At 37.2% G+C, this 21,131-nt stretch overlaps 1 protein-coding gene across 1 annotated transcript; it reads right to left on the reverse strand.

The window, feature by feature from the left end:
• Positions 1–1,489: 1,489 nt before the first annotated feature.
• LOC113091816 (zinc finger protein 271-like) lies at positions 1,490–19,805 on the reverse strand. The gene is made up of 2 exons (XM_026257447.1): positions 19,751–19,805; positions 1,490–3,261 (listed from the first exon to the last, which is right to left on the reverse strand). The coding sequence occupies exon 2, from the start codon at positions 3,182–3,184 to the stop codon at positions 1,787–1,789; it is 1,398 nt and encodes a 465-aa protein (XP_026113232.1). The 5' UTR covers positions 3,185–3,261; positions 19,751–19,805; the 3' UTR covers positions 1,490–1,786.
• Between the last annotated feature and the right edge of the window lie 1,326 nt (positions 19,806–21,131).

Below are 21,131 nucleotides of genomic sequence, written 5' to 3' on the forward strand. Positions count from 1 at the left end.
TATAAGGAAAATGTTTTATCTGCATTGTTACACAAAAAAATTAAAAGGTCTTTGGATTTCCTCTTTTTTTTAAACTATAGTAGTTTGTGGTTCATTGTTAGCCCATTAATTAAAACACATAAGCCATAAAATAGTACAATGGTACAAATTCCCATTGGCATTTAAAGATCTAAATTTTATTAACAAAAACGAATAAGATGGATATTGTAACCAAAATAAATAAGGTATTTTCCCCCTTTTAAAAGAAATGCTTAGTTTGTGGTTCAATGTTTTATTTTAAATGAAAACAGCAAAAACGACAAACTCGCTTTAGCCAAAATTAAACTTTTATTCACAAAAGGTGTGCTTTTGGATCAGTATCTTGCATCAATCTTATCGTGCAACAAACCAATCCCTGTTATAGCCTAAATAGAAGCTCTGCATATGCTTGCACCTGTCAATTGTTTATATTTTATATGAGTTCATTTTGCTTTTGTGTAATAGATGAATAACAATTTATTTGTTTTAGATTTTTTATGTTTAGATACTTCTTTTTTTATTTTCCTGCATCCTGCACACACACATGTCTTGTCCCGCGCCGCTCTCTGTTGCATCGGGTCTCGCGGGAGCAAGTCTGTAATCCACTGGCACTTGACTTGACAGTGCGTGAGCTACATCCTCTTTACAATCTCTAGATTATAAACACTGCATTCTGTCAGCAATGTAACGCAGCAGTAATGTATAAGACTTAACTGTAACCAACAGTAACAGTTTGACTGAAGAATATAAAGCACTTTTTTATTTCATTTTACCATTTTTCTATCATATTTATCTATGTTTTAATTTTCTTAACTGATTTATTCACCTACAAAATCACCCCAATCATTAATTTTTTTTCCCCAAATAGAGCTGTTAAAGTCATCTGGTGATTTTTTTCCATATCGCAATATACATTGCCGAGAAAAATTATCACGATGTGTGTTGTTTTTTTCCAATATCGTGCAGCTCTACTAGTAAGTTAAGTCAAGCTAATAGGCTCAGTAGCTTCTGCAGCATGAACACAAACATGTAGTCCTCCATTGTTGTTGGTGTTACATGATGTAGCGGTGTCTGACTATAGTAGAGACGTGGGGTGATGATATCATTGTTTAACAAAATATATGGATTGGCAGAACACAATCTGCCAATCCATATATCCGCCTTCGGATGAGACGTTAAACCGAGGTCCTGACTCTCTGTGGTCATTAAAAATCCCAGGATGTCTTTCGGAAAGAGTAGAGGTGTGACCTCGGCATCCTGGCTAAATTCGCCCATTGGCCTCTGACCATCATGGCCTCCTAACAATCCCCATGTCTACTGATCGGCTTCATCACTCTGTCTCCTCTCCATCAGTAAGCTGGTGTGTGGTGGGCGTTCTGGCGCAATATGGCTGCCGTCGCATCATCCAGGTGGATGCTGCACACTGGTGGTGGATGAGGAGATACCCCCTGTCTATGTAAAGCGCTTTGAGTGTCTAGAAAAGCGCTATATAAATGTAAAGAATTATTATTATTATTATTATTAAAAGCAAAAAAGGTGTCATTTTCAGATTTATCCACTCTGGGACCCGGTTAAAAAAAAAATGAATTCACTCTCCCAAAATGCTGGATCCGTCTGGACGAAACACATATACCATACAAAATATTTACATATACAACTAAATGTGTCTCCGCGTGTACGGGGCCTTACTGTGATTGTTTTTTGTATGACTGTGTGTAACAGATGACATAAAGGAACACTTCTCACGTACATTGCGGTGATGTGCTTTCTATCCAGTGTGAATCCTCTCATGTGTTTTCAGATTTCCTGAACGACTGAATCTCTTGTCACAGTGTGAACATTTATAAGGTTTCTCACCAGTGTGAATCCTCTCATGTGTTTTCAGACTTGATGACACACTGAATCTCTTGTCACAGTGTGAACACTTGTAAGGTTTCTCTCCAGTGTGGATCCTCTCATGTGTTTTCAGACATGTCGAATCACTGAATCTCTTGTCACAGTGTGAACACTTGTAAGGTTTCTCTCCAGTGTGGATCCTCTCATGTGTTTTCAGACGTGTCGAATCACTGAATCTCTTGTCACAGTGTGAACACTTGTAAGGTTTCTCTCCAGTGTGGATCCTCTCATGTGTTTTCAGACATGTTGAATCACTGAATCTCTTGTCACAGTGTGAACACTTGTAAGGTTTCTCTCCAGTGTGAATCATCTCATGTCTTTTCAGATTTCCTGTACGAATGAATCTCCAGTCACAGTGTGAACACTTGTAAGGTTTCTCTCCAGTGTGAATGCTCTCATGTCTTTTCAGACTCGATGTAACACTGAATCTCTTGTCACAGTGTGAACACTTGTAAGGTTTCTCTCCAGTGTGGGTCCGCTCATGTCTTTTCAGACTCAATGTAATACGGAATCTCTTGTCACAGTGTGAACACTTGTAAGGTTTCTCTCCAGTGTGGATCCTCTCATGTGTTTTCCGCTCTGCTGACTGAAAGAATCGCTTGTCACAGTGTGAACACTTGTAAGGTTTCTCTCCAGTATGGATCCTCTCATGTGTTTTCAGATGTGTTGAATCACTGAATCTCTTGTCACAATGTGAACACTTGTAAGGTTTCTCACCAGTGTGGATCCTCTCATGTGTTTTCAGACGTGTCGAATTACTGAATCTCTTGTCACAGTGTGAACACTTGTAAGGTTTCTCTCCAGTGTGGATCCTCTCATGTGTTTTCAGCTCTGCTGACTGAATGAATCGCTTGTCACAGTGCGAACACTTGTAAGGTTTCTCTCCAGTGTGGATCCTCTCATGTGTTTTCAGAAGTGTCGAATCACTGAATCTCTTGTTACAGTGTGAACACTTGTAAGGTTTCTCTCCAGTGTGAATCCTCTCGTGTCTTTTCAGATTTGATAGATGACTGAATCTCCAGTCACAGTGTGAACACTTGTAAGGTTTCTCTCCAGTGTGAATCCTCTCGTGCAGTTTTAAACTGCTCACTGAACTAAAAGTCTTTTCACACCCAAAGCACATGTACTCTCTCACACCAGCATGTATTTTCTGATGTTCTTTCAAACTTTGTAGATGCAAAAAACTCTTACCACACAAATGACATGAATGTGGCTTCTTCTTTGCATGAACTTTCAAGTGTTTCTTCAGAAGTGAAGCCCATAAAAACATTTTACTGCATTGATCACATGCATGCTGCTTCTCTTGATTATTTGATTCTTCATTTTCCTCTTTTTCTTCAATGTACTCTGAAATAAAAGTAAAATTATTTATTTTTGGTATATTGTTAAAAGCTGAGAATACACAATTGACTTTTTTTGCTTCAGATTTAATGACTTTTACTAATTTAATAGGGAAACTGGGTAAACATTTTTAAGCATCACTTTATCACCGTCACAGCCCTAGTAAAATGTATATATTTTATATACACAATTATATGCAGTAGGTAGACAACCAGAATGGGTAATACCACCGCGGCATGCAAGTTCGCATGACCAAAATAAGAAATGTGCTGTGTAAATAAGTTCAGAAGGCACGTTTGCATACTGCTGTTAATGCGCAATTACCATTTTAGATCTACAAACTTTACTGTACAAGATTTTTTTTCAAATTGAAAACATAAATCCAGGCTATCCGCTACCGTTTTCAAAGCACAATTCAAAACTGTGACATTTCATTCACTGACGCTCTACAGACGGCAGCGCTAAACCCGGAAATCCATGTATTTACTTGCTGGCAACCCGCCAAAATAAAAGGTGGCCAATTTTCAGTTTGTAAATTCTGAAAGTTTAGATTAAAATAACAATAGCATTTTTTATAATAATAATAATATTTTATTTTTTTAAGTTTATTATCAAATAATTGTATATTAATTGAAAATAATTTGCAGGGTGTTATTGATTATGCCATTATGTCTATACATGAGCGCTCAAATGTCTGATTTCACATGATTTCACGAGCAGGTCAAACAAAAAAGCATATTATTAACTAGAATTAAAAGTTAGTGAACTAACTTTGATGTTGGCTTGGCCATCTTGGGGCAAAAGAGCCACAGTACTTGTGTGCCCAACATTCTTGAGCTGCCCAGCTGCAAAAAAAAAAATAATAATAATAATACCATAAAAAAATACACCTGCAACAGTCTTTTTCCATGGTCCCTTGCTGTTTTCTTTTTTAATAAAAAGTCTGGGCTATGATAACAGCTACGACAGGGTTGTCTAGCTGGATGTGAAATAAGTCATGCCTATTTTTCTCGTGTTTGCTATTTCACAGTCCTGTCACCATCGCGTTGTGGGCAACGACACACAAGATAACTGAAACAATGCATTTTAAATCAAGGTGATCATAAGGGGTCCAAGCACAATGGTTTGTATAGATGATGCAATTACAGAATGGACATGTATCTTTTAAAGTAAATTATTAGTCCTTTTGTGAGTACTATTATATGCACAACATGAAAATAGATAGCTATCATAGTGTCCCTTCTTCACTTTTTCAGTAATGTGTGATAACTTGATAAATATATTGGAAATACTATTAAAATATGATCAAATTTAATGGTACTTAGGAGATGATCGTTTTTGCATAATTACTATATTGAGTTTTATGAAAGTTTATAAAAAATTATGCATACAGATGTGCTTTTTGTTTTACTTGCCATCTTTTAAACCACATGCCTTGTTCTATTTCTTACAGTAGACACAGTGCATTGCTCTGTCTTGTAGCTGGGGTTAGAGGGGCCGCGGTGCAGGTTGTACAGTGGGCCCTGTTTAAAAATTTTTAATTTTGTACTGTATGTTCATTCTATTTATTTATTTGTGCTATTTACATAATGTTTACATTTTTTAAGTTTGTTTTTGTTAATTTAAAATAGCACTGCATAGTCTTCACTGTAAAATAAAATACACAATCAAACCAAAATGTATTCAGACACCTTCAACATTTCTCACATTATCACAGTTTATTTGCTGTAGTTTAGAAATTGGTAATAAAATATGACAATAACTCAGAACAAATTCATCTTGATAATTTCGGATAACTTTGATAAAAAGATATGTAATGGAATCAACCAAAACTTCAGACAACTGTCAGTATGACAATATTTACACAACTATCAATACTTTGTTGAACAGTTACCAAGCAAGCAATGCTTAATTTGGTTCAGTCTGTGGTGTGAAAAGGTTGCATTAGCAGTTAAAGAAAGAAACACTTAAGCAAAACATGGTCAGGTCCCTAATTATTATTATTTTTTTAATCAATTTCACTGGTAGCCTACAGTATAAAGAATTTTTGGGTATAATATTTCACAGATCACTATTTTGCCATTCTCACTTACATAAATGAACTAGTGGCCTGCACCCACTAGTAAAACAATTCTATCTGATTTTTGGATTGACTTTGGATAAATTCTTGTTAAAACTACAAAGTAATTCAATCAAGAGCAGTGAGTGATTTACTTTCATTTTCATACATTAAAGACTCTGACAGCAGAGCTAGTAAATTAGGCGCGGTCCCTTTAAGAGACAAACGCATCCATTATAATGATAAACATCCGATTTTTTTGCAACTCTTTACTTTCACTTAAGACATAACCACATACTTTATCGAACACACTTTCCAAGACGGGTATTTCGACATATTTTGTATGTATTTATTGTCGGTACAAAAGCAAGAAGACTTTGAGACGCGTCTCTGCTTGCTCCCTGAATACCAGAACACCGCGCTGCTGAATTGAGCTCTTTCGCTTTTCGCTCTTTTTTTCTGTTTATTTAAGCTGCGTTTGTTCAGGTCCAGGAGGAAGTGAACGTCCTGAACGAGAGCTCGGTTCAGTTTTGCTGTCCCTCTCCGCGAGACGCACGGCTGTCTCTCGTGCACACGCGAGTCACCAACTGCTCAGTTCAGTTTCCCGCAGCGCTGGGCTGAAGCCAACTTGATGTGTTGAATGCTCGGAGCACGTTATAAAACGTATTCTTAAAATACACATTTCTGTTTTAATAAATGGTCATATTAAATCATAGCATAACACATAAGTAGGTACAAAAATAATCAGTGATGCATGCGAGCCTTTTGGTCTCAGTGTAGCTCCCTACTTTACCATGTTATGCAACGCTGAGCAATCGCTGCGACGTTCAGCCTGACAGAGAAATCTCACAAGCACATATAAACACTCATTTTCATGTGTATAATATATTCTTCTAATTGTTTTGTGCCGTTTCGCTGCAGTGTTTTAATGTGAAAGGCTGTAAATGTGTACTTCAAGTGTTCAGAGAAATACATCGCGAGCTCACTGTGACGTTCAGCCTGATGATTCAGTTAGAAACCAGCTAAGACCAGCGTGACAGTGGCCAAAACTACTTTAAAACCATATAATATATTATTCTAATTGTTTTGTGCAGTTTCGCTGCCGTGTTTTAATGTGAAAGGCTGTAATGTGGACTTCAAGTGTTCAGAGAAATACATCGCGAGCTCGCTGTGACGTTCAGCCTGACAGAGAAAATCTCACAAGCACATATAAACACTCATTTTCATGTGTATAATATATTCTTCTAATTGTTTTGTGCCGTTTCGCTGCAGTGTTTTAATGTGAAAGGCTGTAAATGTGTACTTCAAGTGTTCAGAGAAATACATCGCGAGCTCACTGTGACGTTCAGCCTGATGATTCAGTTAGAAACCAGCTAAGACCAGCGTGACAGTGGCCAAAACTACTGTAACAGAAATGAGTCGAACCAGACAAATTAAAGAGTCTATCAAAGCTGTATGCATTGAAACACGAGAGCTGAATTCCTCAGGAAGTCGTAAATCAGTTTGAGTGCCACAAGAACCAAGCAAGATGACCAACTTGTTCACACAACAGCTTTGAACATTAACACCACTAGAGCAATTATTTACAATTTCAATTCGAAGAAGAGATTGTCAAATTATGTTGTTCATAATTGAAATGCAACGCTGGACATCACATGAAAACCCATGAGAGTACTGCACACTTACATGAGAGTTCCCCCCCCCCCACCTAGCAGAACCAGACTGAAATTCCTAAGGGGGGGAAGGGCTTTAAACCTCTATCTTCACAGAAAAGTCCTTTGCCAGAGAATGCCAAAGAAACTGCTTTTGTACATATCTATGGACCAGAATGAACTCAAAAAGACTCATAAATGAATCAGTCCATCGCATCACTCTATATAAATTTATGTGTAACCCACACATTTGACTATCATGTTATAATCACTTATTGTGTATGTTTTTTAAATAACTATGGTATAGCTGAAGGGTACATAGTAGTGTTTGATATGTGTGTGATTGTATTTTCTTGCTTGATATTGTCCTGACAATCATTTATTTGTAAAATATATCATAATCGTGTTATAGGAATCATGTCGAAAATTAGACCCTGCCAGAGCAGGAACATTCGGACCACATGCTTGGTAAGATAAACAAATGATTTAGGATACCCCCGAGCCAAGACAATATCTGATTGGTCAAGACAATATTTGAGGCGTGGCCAACAGGCCTCTTTAAATACTTTGGACACCATGAAATCTTGCTTTTTAGTCTGCCTGTAGTCCCTAGCTATGCTGCTGCTATTAGTCATTTTAGCCTGCTCTTAGCTTTTAGCTTGTAGCTTTGCTACCTAGCTTTAGCCTCTAGCCATGCTGTTTAACCATCACTGTTCTGTGAGCGCGGTTCCAGCATACTTCAGCCTGCACACGCCTGCTGCTACTTAGTCACAATGAGAAGGAACACAACCTAGTCTCGTCAAACTTTATTTCTTTTCTTTTCCGTTTGAGAGTTTCGTGTTCTGAGTTAAGTTTTGTAACGTCGACCTCGTCTGCGCGTTTCAACTCCAACCAGCCACACAACTCTGCACCTTCAGCCAACGCCCAACAACCACGGGCCTCCTAAGACGTCACTTCAGCGACTGAACTTCCAGCCAATCAACGACCTCGGGATAGCCCTTTCACCGAGGCTCCTTCTTACACAGGAGACGCAAGTAACATTACCTCCAGACTGTGACCTTTGCTGGTGTATCTAATATAATTTTAACCTCACTGAGGAACTCAATGCGAGGGCTAATTACGTGATTGATGGTTGTTCATGTCTATGCAATTTAACGTATTGCTGTGAACTTGGGATTCCATATTTCCATTCTCTTAAACTCATCTTTCCCTAACTTTCCATCTTCCTGCAACTTGTGTGAATGTGTGTGTGCATGCGTTTATGTGTTAGATTAGTTTATATGTCTTAGATTTATCTAATAAAGCCTTATTCATATTGAAAAGAGAAGTATCTTGTGTTTTGTGCTTACAAGTTAATGTCTTAAACTGCCGATCTTGTTACTGTGCTAATTGATAGTGTTTCACTATAGTTTGGATATTAGTATCCAGCGCAGATTTGATGTTAAACGGCTCGTTCACTGACCAGCCGTGAAACAGTGATTCTGTTCAAATTCCCTTTAAAATCTTAAATGACTCCCTTTGAGCTAAATTGACCTGTTTCCCTTACACTACTTTAAAACCATATAATATATTATTCTAATTGTTTTGTGCCGTTTCGCTCCAGTGTTTTAACGTGAAAGGCTGTAAATGTGTACTTCAAGTGTTCAAAGAAATACATCGCGAGCTCGCTGTGACGTTCAGCCTGACAGAGAAAATCTCACAAGCACATATAAACACTCATTTTCATGTGTATAATATATTCTTCTAATTGTATTGTGCCGTTTCGCTGCAGTGTTTTAATGTGAAAGGCTGTAAATTATCTGTGGACTTCAAGTGTTCAGAGAAATACATCGCCAGCTCGCGAGCAGTTGGCTGCCGCGAATATATCATGTTATTACTTTAAACAGTTCAGAAACATCTGAATTTAGCTCTTGGTGTGTTCTAACATGTGGATTGCGTGCAATCGCGTTTTTAAAAGGTCTTAAATAAGAATGAATTCGCTTGTTGTCGGCTCCGTGTAGACAGCCTGAGCTGAGCAGCAGCGATTCTTCTCTCGTCTGACTGCTCTCCTCCCCTAAATCTCATTGCAACTGTAGGGGCGCAATTTTTCTCAGACAATGTAAGTCTATGGGTAATGAATTTTTACATTTAAAAATTAAAAAAAAAAAACTTTAAGTCTGATCACTCTGAAAAGATATAGCACACACCACCCCTCTATCCCGCAGGTGTCTGCCGAGTTTGGGGCTTGTGGCTTTAAAGCCCTAGGAGGAGTAGCGTTTAGAATTTTTTCCCCAGAAGAATAATAATAAAGAAAAAGAAAATAAAGATAAAAATAAGTTTAAATAGCATAACAGTATGTTGGCTTGTTGCCAAGCCAACATAATAAATAAAATAAAAATAAAAATAAGTTTAAATAGCATAACAGTATGTTGGCTTGTTGCCAAGCCAACATAACTATGACTGGACTGTCACACCCATACTGTTATAATGAGAACACCATTATAATAAAACGCTGTGTATTTTTAGAGTTTAGCTGCCGTGTTTCTGCACATTGTTTTGTGAAGAACGCATCCACAAAAGGAGTTCACATTCAGAGCCGCACAGACACGTTCATTTGCATTTGGGCTCTTTTTGCAGATAGCAAGCATATTAGTCCTAATATTAACATTATGTAGTATAAATAAAGCGTATTCTACATTCAATTATGAGTTTAATCCCATTGATCAAAAACCTGCTATCAAATGTTCACTCTACTGGTCATCTTCAGTGTGCGCAGCTCAAAACAGAAAAACAAAACATTAATAACTACTGTCATATAGGCTAACTTTATAACGAGAGCACTATTGTAAAAAATGTGTATTGTTAGGGTTTCGATGACATTTAATTTTAACTATTTGAATCAAAACATAAATACATTATTTACCCCGTTTGTATTTTGCGAAGCATTAGTTACACATTTTCCCTGTGTATTAACATCACTAATTATGGCTGTAGAATGTCTGACTTGATCAGTCGATCTTGATCATATATATATATATTAGGGGTGTAACGGTTCACAAAATTCACGGTTCGGTTCGATACGATTCACTGGTGTCACGGTTCGGTTCGGTACGTTTTAGATACAGCAAAATGAAAAAATTGCCAGATAAATTTCCTTGATTTTTAAAAAATGTTTTCTTAAAACTAACAAACTATTTTTTTTATTTTTACATTGAACAATGATGGAGCTATTCTTTAGCCATCTTCTATGGTGTTTTCTTAGCAGCATACTGTATAAAACAAAAACAGCTCCTTATATAAAAAAAAATTAAAATGTTATATTGTTGTAGTAGTTATGAACAAATGCAAAGATGTAACTTTTTATATGGAGCTCTATAACTCTTTATATTGAGTGTGTTTTGACTCAATTGGTTTTCTATAAGGCTTATGTTTTTTGGAACAAAGCAGGAATCACGGTCTGGCTGAAATGGGCTCGTGAAGGAATATTGTAACGGGGCTCAATTACATTACGCATGTTCTTAAAACCTGTGTTTTCCTTTACAGATTAATGCGCTCGCTCACTCAGTACGCGCTGAAGGCTCATTTCAAAATGGCTAAAGGGTCTTTCACACAGGACGCGGTATGTGTGGCGCTGGACCCTGGGCTCAGCATTGCCCTTCAGATACAATGCGATTTGCGCTGCACTATGCCAAGAGCAAAGTAGGTGGAGTTTTCAAAACTGCCCGTGCATACGTTCTATTTATAACAGTACTTCTATCTAATAACGTGCAGGCCTGTTAATTGTATCGTACTGCTCAGGAAATTCCGACACAGTACAGTACTAGTCCATTTTGATTTCCGTGCTTGTTTGGATGCCCCGATTGATTGGTAAAGTGCACCCAAACCCCAGACCTGTTGGTTATTGGAGGATCTTCTATTTCTGGTCTGTTAAATGCATTGGCCACCGCGTACCGTGCATGAACTGCTCGCTCACTCAGCGCGTACTGAGTGAGCGAGCGCCTGACTGAGTAGCCTAACATAAACATATAAGTTGGTGTATTTTTTTCTCCTTCGGGGGTGTCAGGGGCATTGCCTGTTATGTCGTTTGAGTTATTGGGCTACCTTGTTGAACGCATATCATTATATTTCACAATTTTTTATTTATTTTCCAAATATAATTAATTAGTCCAACGAACCGTTCGGTACATAATGCGTAATGCGAACGGTTCAATACGAATACGCGTATCGTTACACCCCTGATATATATATATATATATATATATATATATATATATATATATATATATATATATATATATATATATCTTTATATACATATCTATATATAGATCTATATATCTATATATAGATCTATATATCTATATATAGATATATATATATATATAGATATATATATATATATATATATATATATATCGTCACGATCATGGAGTGACCATAAACTCCAATAGAGGGCACTCCACTCAGGAAATGACGACGGTTTCACTCCTAAAAGGATTCAACAGGAATCTACGCATTATACATGACCGGGACACTTTACTTTTACAGACCAGACACTTTACAGACCTGACATCTTGGCAAATTTAAAAGTGCTGGCAAATGCTAAACGTAAATACAGTAAGATTGTTATTCATGCCGCGCTAATGATGTTCGTCTTCGCCAGTCGGAGATCACTAAAAATAACTTTAAAGAGGTGTGTGAACTTGCAAGCACGATATCAGACACTGTAATATGCTCTGGTCCCCTCCCTGCTTACCGTGGTGATGAGATGCATAGCAGATTGTCATCACTCAATGGCTGGATGTCTAAGTGGTGCCCACAGCATAACATAGGTTTCATAGACAATTGGACGAGCTTGGTGATTTTACATCCGAGTTAGTTCTGGCTGCAGATAAAGTTTTAATAGTTGGTGATTTTAATATCCATGTCGATAATGAAAAAGATGCATTGGGTTCAGCATTTATAGACATTCTGAACTCTATTGGTGTTAGACAACATGTTTCAGGACCTACTCATTGTCGAAATCATACTCTAGATTTAATACTGTCACATGGAATTGATGTTGATAGTGTTGAAATTATTCAGCCAAGTGATGATATCTCAGATCATTATTTAGTTCTGTGCAAACTTCATATAGCCAAAATTGTAAATTCTACTTCTTGTTACAAGTATCGAAGAACCATCACTTCTACCACAAAAGACTGCTTTTTAAGTTATCTTCCTGATGTATCCAAATTCCTTAGCATATCCAAAACCTCAGAACAACTTGATGATGTAACAGAAACTATGGACTCTCTCTTTTCTAGCACTTTAAATACAGTTGCTCCTTTACGCTTAAGGAAGGTTAAGGAAAACAGTTTGACACCATGGTATAATGAGCATACTCGCACCCTAAAGAGAGCAGCCCGAAAAATGGAGCGCAGCTGGAGGAAAGCAAAACTAGAGGTATTTCATATTGCATGGTGGGAAAGTAACATATCCTACAGAAATGTATTAAAAACTACTAGATCTGATTACTTTTCTTCTCTTTTAGAAGAAAACAAACATAACCCCAGATATTTATTCAATACAGTGGCTAAATTAACGAAAAATAAAGCCTCAGGTGTTGACATTTCCCAACACCACAGCAGTAATGACTTTATGAACTACTTTACTTCTAAAATCGATACTATTAGAGATAAAATTGCAACCATTCAGCTGTCAGCTACATTATCACATCAGACAGTCCACTATAGACCCCCTGAGGAACAGTTCCACTCATTTACTATAGGAGAGGAAGAATTGTATAAACTTGTTAAATTCATCTAAACCAACAACATGTATGTTAGACCCTATAACATCTAAGCTCCTAAAAGAGGTGGTCATAGGTCCTCCAGAGGAAGTCATAGGTCCTCTTTTGACTATTATTAATTCCTCATTGTCATTAGGATATGTCCCCAAAACTTTCAAACTGGCTGTTATTAAGCCTCTCATCAAAAAACCACAACTTGACCCCAAATAACTAGTTAATTATGGACCTCGAATCTCCCTTTTCTGTTCAAGATACTAGAAAAGGTGGTATCCTCACAATTATATTCCTTCTTAGAGAAAAATGGTATATGTGAGGATTTCCAGTCAGGATTTAGACCGTATCATAGTACTGAGACTGCTATCCTTCGAGTTACAAATGGTCTGCTCTTATCATCTGATCGTGGGTGTTTCTCTCTATTAGTTTTATTGGATCTTAGTGCTGCGTTTGACACAATTGACCACAGCATTTGTAGTGTATTTTTGTCTGCCATGCATCTGAGGAATCATGCAGTCTCTGGGTTTTGCTTCCAGAAGATAGACTTTATTTCAAAGAGAAGCAAAGCCGAGATCCTCTGTGAGAAGATCTCCCGAATGCTATGTAGCATCTCATTATATACCCTATACAGGGCGTTTCCAAAAAGTCAGACTTTTCCTTATGCTTGCAATTTTGATACCTCCCTAGGGAGAAGCTATGGTAAAGAAAAGAGGCCCATTGCATGTTTTTTCAGATGTTTCCTGAGACTTGCTATGGTAAAGAAAAGAGTTTCCTATCTGTGGTGGTCAGGATGTTTTTTGCAGACATAGGCACATTCCTTTCACACAAAGGCTATATGATTATAATGGAATAAGACACGTATGCATATATGTGACTAGATTCATCCTGATCACACTTAATAGAGCAAAATCCCACCAATAAAAATCTTCCACATTCTCCCCTTTGAGACTTAGTAAGTCTCACATTTGATTATTCTTATCCAGAGTGCTACTCCATAATCCAGTCATATTAGTTACACTACCTAATGACTAAATAAGTCACATTTTATTATCACCAGTGACTAGTTTATGAAATTCCACTCTGAGGGATTACTGGACCAAACATCTCTCTCCTAATTTGACAAGGAGTGAGTAAAAGATCCAGTCTCCCTAACCCCTCTTTTAATAGAAAACATTGTTAAAAGCATGAATTTGCAACTGGTTCAGCATTTGCCTGGTTCTCATAGTTATGTATAAAAGGCATAAAAATACATACATCACATCACACATTGAATATCACAAGATTATAAGAGTTGACCTTCAGCTTAGATACCTTATGTATCAATTTCCCATTATCTTGACATCTTTTAATTTAATTTGCTTAGCTGTGGCTTTGACTAGTGACCTCAATATAGGAAGTATACAGTAAAATAGTAAATCTCCTGTCAATAATGCAATTCCTAAAAACTTTCCCAATTTAGTTATAAACTATGGTCCTATTTTATTATCTTTTCCAACATTTTCTTTTTCGACCATTCTTAGCCTTTTCAATTTGATCAATTCTTCATTAAATGCTCCCTTTTTGAGCAGTATTATTTGGTATATAAATACAGCATTGTCCCCCAAACATAACACATACTTTTCCTTCTTCAGTTTACAAATCTTGAGCTTTTCTATTTTGCTCCTTTCATTCTATTCTCCCTTCAAATCTTCCTACATCTATATTTCCCTTCTAATAACCTCCAAATTCTTCATCTGTCGTTTCTTGACATTATCTTTCTACTTTTTCTTTCATTTTCTTGGCTCACATCTGCTCCCAAGTATTTCGATCTCAGTAGCAGTCCCATCACTCTCTCATTCCTTCTTCACCAGGGAGACTCTTTGCGAGTCGTTGCTATGGTCTTTCTGCCTACACTACCCAGATTAAAATCAGGCCTTTTCTAAAAGACCTTTCAGTAAACCAAATATGTGTATGCAGTTTTCTTCTGGAAACAAAACCCCCCATTTTTATTTATTTAATTAGTTCTAAATTTGGTAGAGCAGATTTTAAGTGACCTTACCGCTCAGAACTGACCAGTCAACAACACACACTAATTATATAAGCAAAAATGCTTACCTTATTCTATGGTGGCCACCACTGTGTGTGTGTGTTGCTCATCAGTCAGCTCAAAAGCAGTCGTCCACTCTGCTCCTTTCCAGTCCCATCTGGGGTGCCAAATGTAGTGTATTTTTGTCTGCCATGCATCTGAGGAATCACGCAGTCTCTGGGTTTTGTTTCCAGAAGATAGACTTTATTTCAAAGAGAAGCAAAGCCGAGATCCTCTGTGAGAAGATCTCCCGAATGCTATGTAGCATCTCATTATATACCCTATACAGGGCGTTTCCAAAAAGTCAGACTTTTCCTTATGCTTGCAATTTTGATACCTCCCTAGGGAGAAGCTATGGTAAAGAAAAGAGGCCCATTGCATGTTTTTTTCAGATGTTTCCTGAGACTTGCTATGGTAAAGAAAAGAGTTTCCTATCTGTGGTGGTCAGGATGTTTTTTGCAGACATAGGCACATTCCTTTCACACAAAGGCTATATGATTATAATGGAATAAGACACGTATGCATATATGTGACTAGATTCATCCTGATCACACTTAATAGAGCAAAATCCCACCAATAAAAATCTTCCACACATTCTTTTGCATAGACTTGAACACTTTGTTGGCATCAGTGGAAGTGCATTAGCATGGTTTAAATCGTACTTATATGACCGCTAGGGGTGTGCCGGTTTCAGAATTGGTGATGACGGTTATAACGTGAGTCATAAAAACTCATTATCCGCGGCAAAGTTTTTTTTAGCAAATTTCAAAGCCTCACCCGCCCGCCATCCGCTGATTGTTTTGCGGTCTATGGATGCAATGCTTTGCTGATGCGAGCCGCAAAAAAAAAAAAAAAAAAGGCCATTGTCTGTTCTAAAAAGGATGCAGCAAAGATATTTAATGCTAATGTATGAGGCATAGGCCTACGCTGAGTTTCATTTATGATGAGATGCGCTCTAGTTCACAGTGTAGTGCAAGTGAACGCGGTTCGCTGGTGCTTCCATTTCACGGTTATCATTGTCTGCTATATTTGCTTTTTATTTATTAAAATACATGCAATTGGTTTATGAAACATTTTATTAAAATTAAGATAAAACTTGTTCAAAACGAAATTCGTTTTTAAGAAAGGTTTTCTACAAAGCAAAATTTAATTAAGTGGTAAAAACCATGTCTCCCGATATATTGCGCATCTTATGATCCGATCTAAAAAATGAAAATAATTTTTGATGAAAAAATGTTTGTAAAAAATATTTTAATGACACGGTTTTGGCTGTTATAGAGTTCGAATGACGGTGTTCAACTATAACCGCCGGTCTCACGGTTATATACTAACCGTCACACCCCTAATGACCGCCATCAGTTCGTAGCAGTGAATGAAGATGTATCATATCGATCACAAGTGCAGGTCCTTTTCCTGTTTGGCGCCTAAACTCTGGAATAACCTACCTAACATTGTTCGGGAGGCAGACACACTCTTGCAGTTTAAATCTAGATTAAAGACCCATCTCTTTAACCTGGCTTACACATAACATACTAATATGCTTTTAATATCCAAATCCGTTAAAGGATTTTTAGGCTGCATTAATTAGGTATTAGGTAATATTTGTCTGTTTCTCTCTTGTTCCGAGGTCACCGTGGCCACCAGACCCAGTATGTATCCAGACCAGATGGTGGATCGGCACCTAGAGAGGGCCTCTACAGGCCTGAAAGACAGCGGAGACCAGGACAACTAAAGCCCCAGATACAGATCCCCTGTAAAGACCTTGTCTCAGAGGAGCACCAGGTCAAGACCACAGGAAACAGATGATTCTTCTGCACAATCTGACTTTGCTGCTGCCTGGAATTAAACTGCTGGTTTCGTCTGGTCCGAGGAGAACTGGTTCCCCAACTGAGCCTGGTTTCTCCCAAGGTTTTTTTCTCCATTCTGTCACCGATGGAGTTTCGGTTCCTTGCCGCTGTCGCCTCTGGCTTGCTTAGTTGGGGTCACTTCATCTACAGCAGGGTTTCCCATACATTCATTAATTTGTGGCGGCCCGCCACAATATCAATGCTGACCGCCACGGATTGATTCAGATTTTTTTAATATTTAATATGGGTAAAATTGTATTTTATTGTAGATCTGCGCGCTGCTTGCTCCCTCACTCTCACAAACTGACAACGGAGGCACGCGCGACTAGCCCCTCCTCTTCGAACACGATCTTAATCAAAACATGAGCATGTGTTAGTTAGAGGACAGATCACCGATGCTTAATGCTTATTCCCCCAGTGAAGATTCCAGAATCAATCCGGAGTTGAATGGTTAGTAATGAACACTGTTGCTCAACATAACTCTGAGAAGTCTATGTTAAGCGCTGTTGCGTTTCCATTACAGATTCGCGCAAAACTTTTGTGTTTTTTTTTTTTAAATATCGATAAACAAAACGAAATTACGGCGTTTCCATTAACCGATGTTATGCGACTAAAACGTCATTTTTTTCCTCTCGCGATCAGTCATTCCATAAATCATGGCAACGGATATCACAGCAACCAGGCTAGACATTATATTATTATTATCTCCAGGTTCAGGTTTGTGTGTGTGTGTGTCCACCTCCAGGTCCAGTTTTGTGTGTGTGTGAGCCTGTGTGTGTCTGAGTCTGTGTGTGAGTGAGTCTTTTTGAATGAGCCTGTGTTTGAATGTGTGTGTGTGTGTGTGTTTGTGTGTGTCCATCTTCAGGGCCAGGTTTGTGTGTGTGTGAGCCTGTGTGTGTCTGAGTCTGTGTGTGAGTGAGTCTTTTTGAATGTTTGAGTGTGTGAGCCTGTGTTTGAGTGTGTCAGTAAGTTTGTGAGTTTGAGTGTGTGTGTGTGTGTGTGTGTGTGTCCATCTTCAGGGCCAGGTTTGTGTGTGTGTGTGTGTGTGAGCAAAATTTGCAACAAGAAGTCTGTGGAGCAGTCATAGCATAGAAAGTGTAGCAATGGCATAGCAATGTAGGTATAGTTAAAGGGATAGTTCCCCCAAAAATGAAAATTCTACCTCAAGTTGTTCCAAACCTGTATGAGTTTCTTTGTTCTGCTGAACACAAAGGAAGATATTTGAAAAAATGTTTGTAACCAAACAGATCTCGGTCCCCATTGACTACCATGTTATATATTCTTTCCTACTATGGAAGTCAATGGGGACCGAGATCTTTTTGATTCTGTCATTCTTCCAAATATCTCCAAATATAACCAAATTATCCCTTTAAGGTATCTGACACTAAGTGTTGGCAATGGAAATGTGTACTTGTCACTAAAAATATATGATATGTGTATATATATATATATATATATATATATATATATATTTAACTTAACTCCCCGCCCCCGGTCCCCAAACACCACACCACCGCAAATAGAATCTAATTCTGTGGGAAACACTGTACAGCGATATCGTTGACTTGATTGCAAATAAATGCACAGACACTATTTAACTGAACAGAGATGACATCACTGAATTCAATGATGACCTGCCATAAAATGTCATTTTGCATTATTGAGACACTGATTTCCTAATGAAATGTTGCTCAGTTGCTTTGACGCAATGTATTTTGTTTAAAGCGCTATATAAATAAAGGTGACTTTGACTTAATCTAATTATACATACTTTATACAGTACACACTACTATCCAAAAGTCATAGTCTTAGGCCGTCTGTTGTCAGACTGCATGTGCATTCAACAATCTTACTAGATTATTATTAAAATGAATGGCAAAATAAATGTTTGCAAATGTAAACTGATATTTCCTACTGACATACTACAGCAAAAGATATAAATAACTGGCTTAAAACCCTTTTTTGGGGTGTAAATACTAATGTGCCTAAGACTGTAGGCTACTTTACAAATGACATTGTTGCTACTTTATAAAGAATAAGCATACAGTCATTCACTGAACTGATTACAGTGACAGACAGCACTCATTTTAACTAATTTAGGGGTGTTTTATACAGTTGGTGCAGTGCTCGTGTAGTGGTTTTCGACGGCGGTAAAGTTAGTTAGTGACATTAGACATTCATTTATTTATTTTTTGCCAATAGAAGTCTTTAGGGCTGTTATGTTTTGAGCCCAAACTAACTCGTATAGTCATAAATCCATGCCCTTTACGTTGCACAAGGCTTAATTTCTAGGGGGAAAATTAACAATGAACCATTTAAATTAAATAAACGATTTAACTACGTGACATTATAATGTAAAACCAATACTAAAATATTCAGAAAAACATCCGTTATTGCACAAAGTTCAGTTTTTTTTTAATTACTGTTTTATGGGTTTTAAAATAATTGTACAACTTTTAATGTATGCAATAATATAAATACATTAAAGGACAACATCGTTTGATCAAACCAACTGTAAAATATACAGAATATTATTCAATATAATGCACAAGGCATTGTTTTTCAGATGATGCCTTTGTTGTTTTTATATACATTATTGAATCAACTGTTTTATATAATATCCTCACTTCAATTAAACTGACACAGTTTGAGATAAAGGTATCAAACCAACTGTATTATATTTTTTATAATGCACAAGACATGGTTTTTTAGATTATACTTTTGTTTGTATATTATTTATATTTTATTAAAGGATACTACAAGAACTTTAATTTATCCCCCTTTATTCATACTGCACAAAAAGTGGTTCAATAACATTGAATGGTACAAAATAGTCAAAGGAAATTTATATGAAAGACATAAAGGAGGAACTTCGCCTATTAAGAAAAACCCATGGGTAAGTCTTGAGTGCCGCAGTCTACACCTAGTCTTTATATAAAAACACCCACAAATGTCTCCACAGAAATTCTCCAGGGCCCCAAATAAGCACCCGATAAGTAAAAAAAAATATTTAAGCCTTATGTAACGTTATCACAAACAGTCATTAAAGATGAATGAAGAACAAAAAAATAATTTAAAAAAGTAAAATAAATACGAATAAACACCAACCTCCTTGTTCCTCTTTTTTTATTCTGCATGTTTCTGGTTCCTCTTGTTTTATTCTCCAGGTTTCTGGTTCCTCTTGTTTTATTCTCCAGGTTTCTGGTTCCTCTTGTTTTATTCTCCAGGTTTCTGGTTCCTCTTGTTTTATTCTGCATGTTTCTGGTTCCTCTTGTTTTATTCTCCAGGTTTCTGGTTCCTCGTGTTTTAATCTCCATGTTTCTGGTTCCTCTTGTTTTATTCTCCAGGTTTCTGGTTCACTCGTGTTCTCTTCTGTTTCTTCTTTAATAAACATAATTTTCACAGCAGCAGATCTAAGTTCAGCTGATACTCTTCCAGATATTCCTGCTCGCTTCAAAACTCACGAATGTGAGGATATTACAGGTATTTACTGAACTGATTCAAAATCTGTATTTTCTCTCTATAGAAACTTGTCTAACTGTTTGTATGAAGGCAGCACACCGACATAACAACAACAGAGAGCGCGGTGAAACTTAACTTCTTCCTCTGAGGTTTAATGATGTTTGTCAAACAATCGTTTGTGTTTAGCGCCTCCCGCTGGACTGGAGCGAAGCGACGAGAGGTAGAAAGACCAGAACGGTGGAGAAGTGTTTTATTTATTTTTTTTATTGCAACAACATTACAACCAAACAAGGTAGTACATTAACACATTTCCAAAAATATCCACAATTATTCAGACTTGGTTGGGCATAACCAAACTTATAACAACAAACACACTTAAAAAAAAAACAAGAAAACAATACTACAAAATGGGCTTTTAAATTAAATTAAATAATTCCAACATAGAGGACAGCTTAAGGGCTTTTTTATTCAGAGTTCCGTTTCTCCCAAGACGGTAGGCGGAGATTATTATGCAAAGTGTTCCTAGTGACGTACATAGAGATGGGTAAAAGATTTGAAATCTATAACGACTCGTTTCAGCGATTCAGAGTCGACTCCTTACTTTAGAAGCCAATAACTTTATAAATCGTGTACTTTTTGGTTTAATTACTTTGCACATTGTTTACACTGATGGACAACTACATCATACACTGTAATACAGGTAATTTTTGATTTCCCATCTGTGTGGCTCTTTAATCATTGTTTTACCTTATAGGTTAAGTATAAAATACCTTTCATAATTCAACTGCCTGTTTGCACTACAAATTAGCCTGTCGTTTTGGCATTGTTTTGCAATAATGAATGAGTAGTTTGGCGGTTCAAAAAACAATTTAGCCTACTCTGCAGGCCTACGACACACAATGCCCAGTGCACCCTTTTGTTACTGATATTTATGTTGGCACAACAGTGATTGTTCTCTGATAACTATTTCAGTGAAGTGGGAGAATTTAACAGACAAATTGCCAAACAATTGAGGAAAGAAGGGAGA

The sequence above is a fragment of the Carassius auratus genome, unplaced genomic scaffold, assembly GCF_003368295.1.
Source record: "Carassius auratus strain Wakin unplaced genomic scaffold, ASM336829v1 scaf_tig00214320, whole genome shotgun sequence".
Lineage (NCBI taxonomy): Eukaryota > Metazoa > Chordata > Actinopteri > Cypriniformes > Cyprinidae > Carassius > Carassius auratus.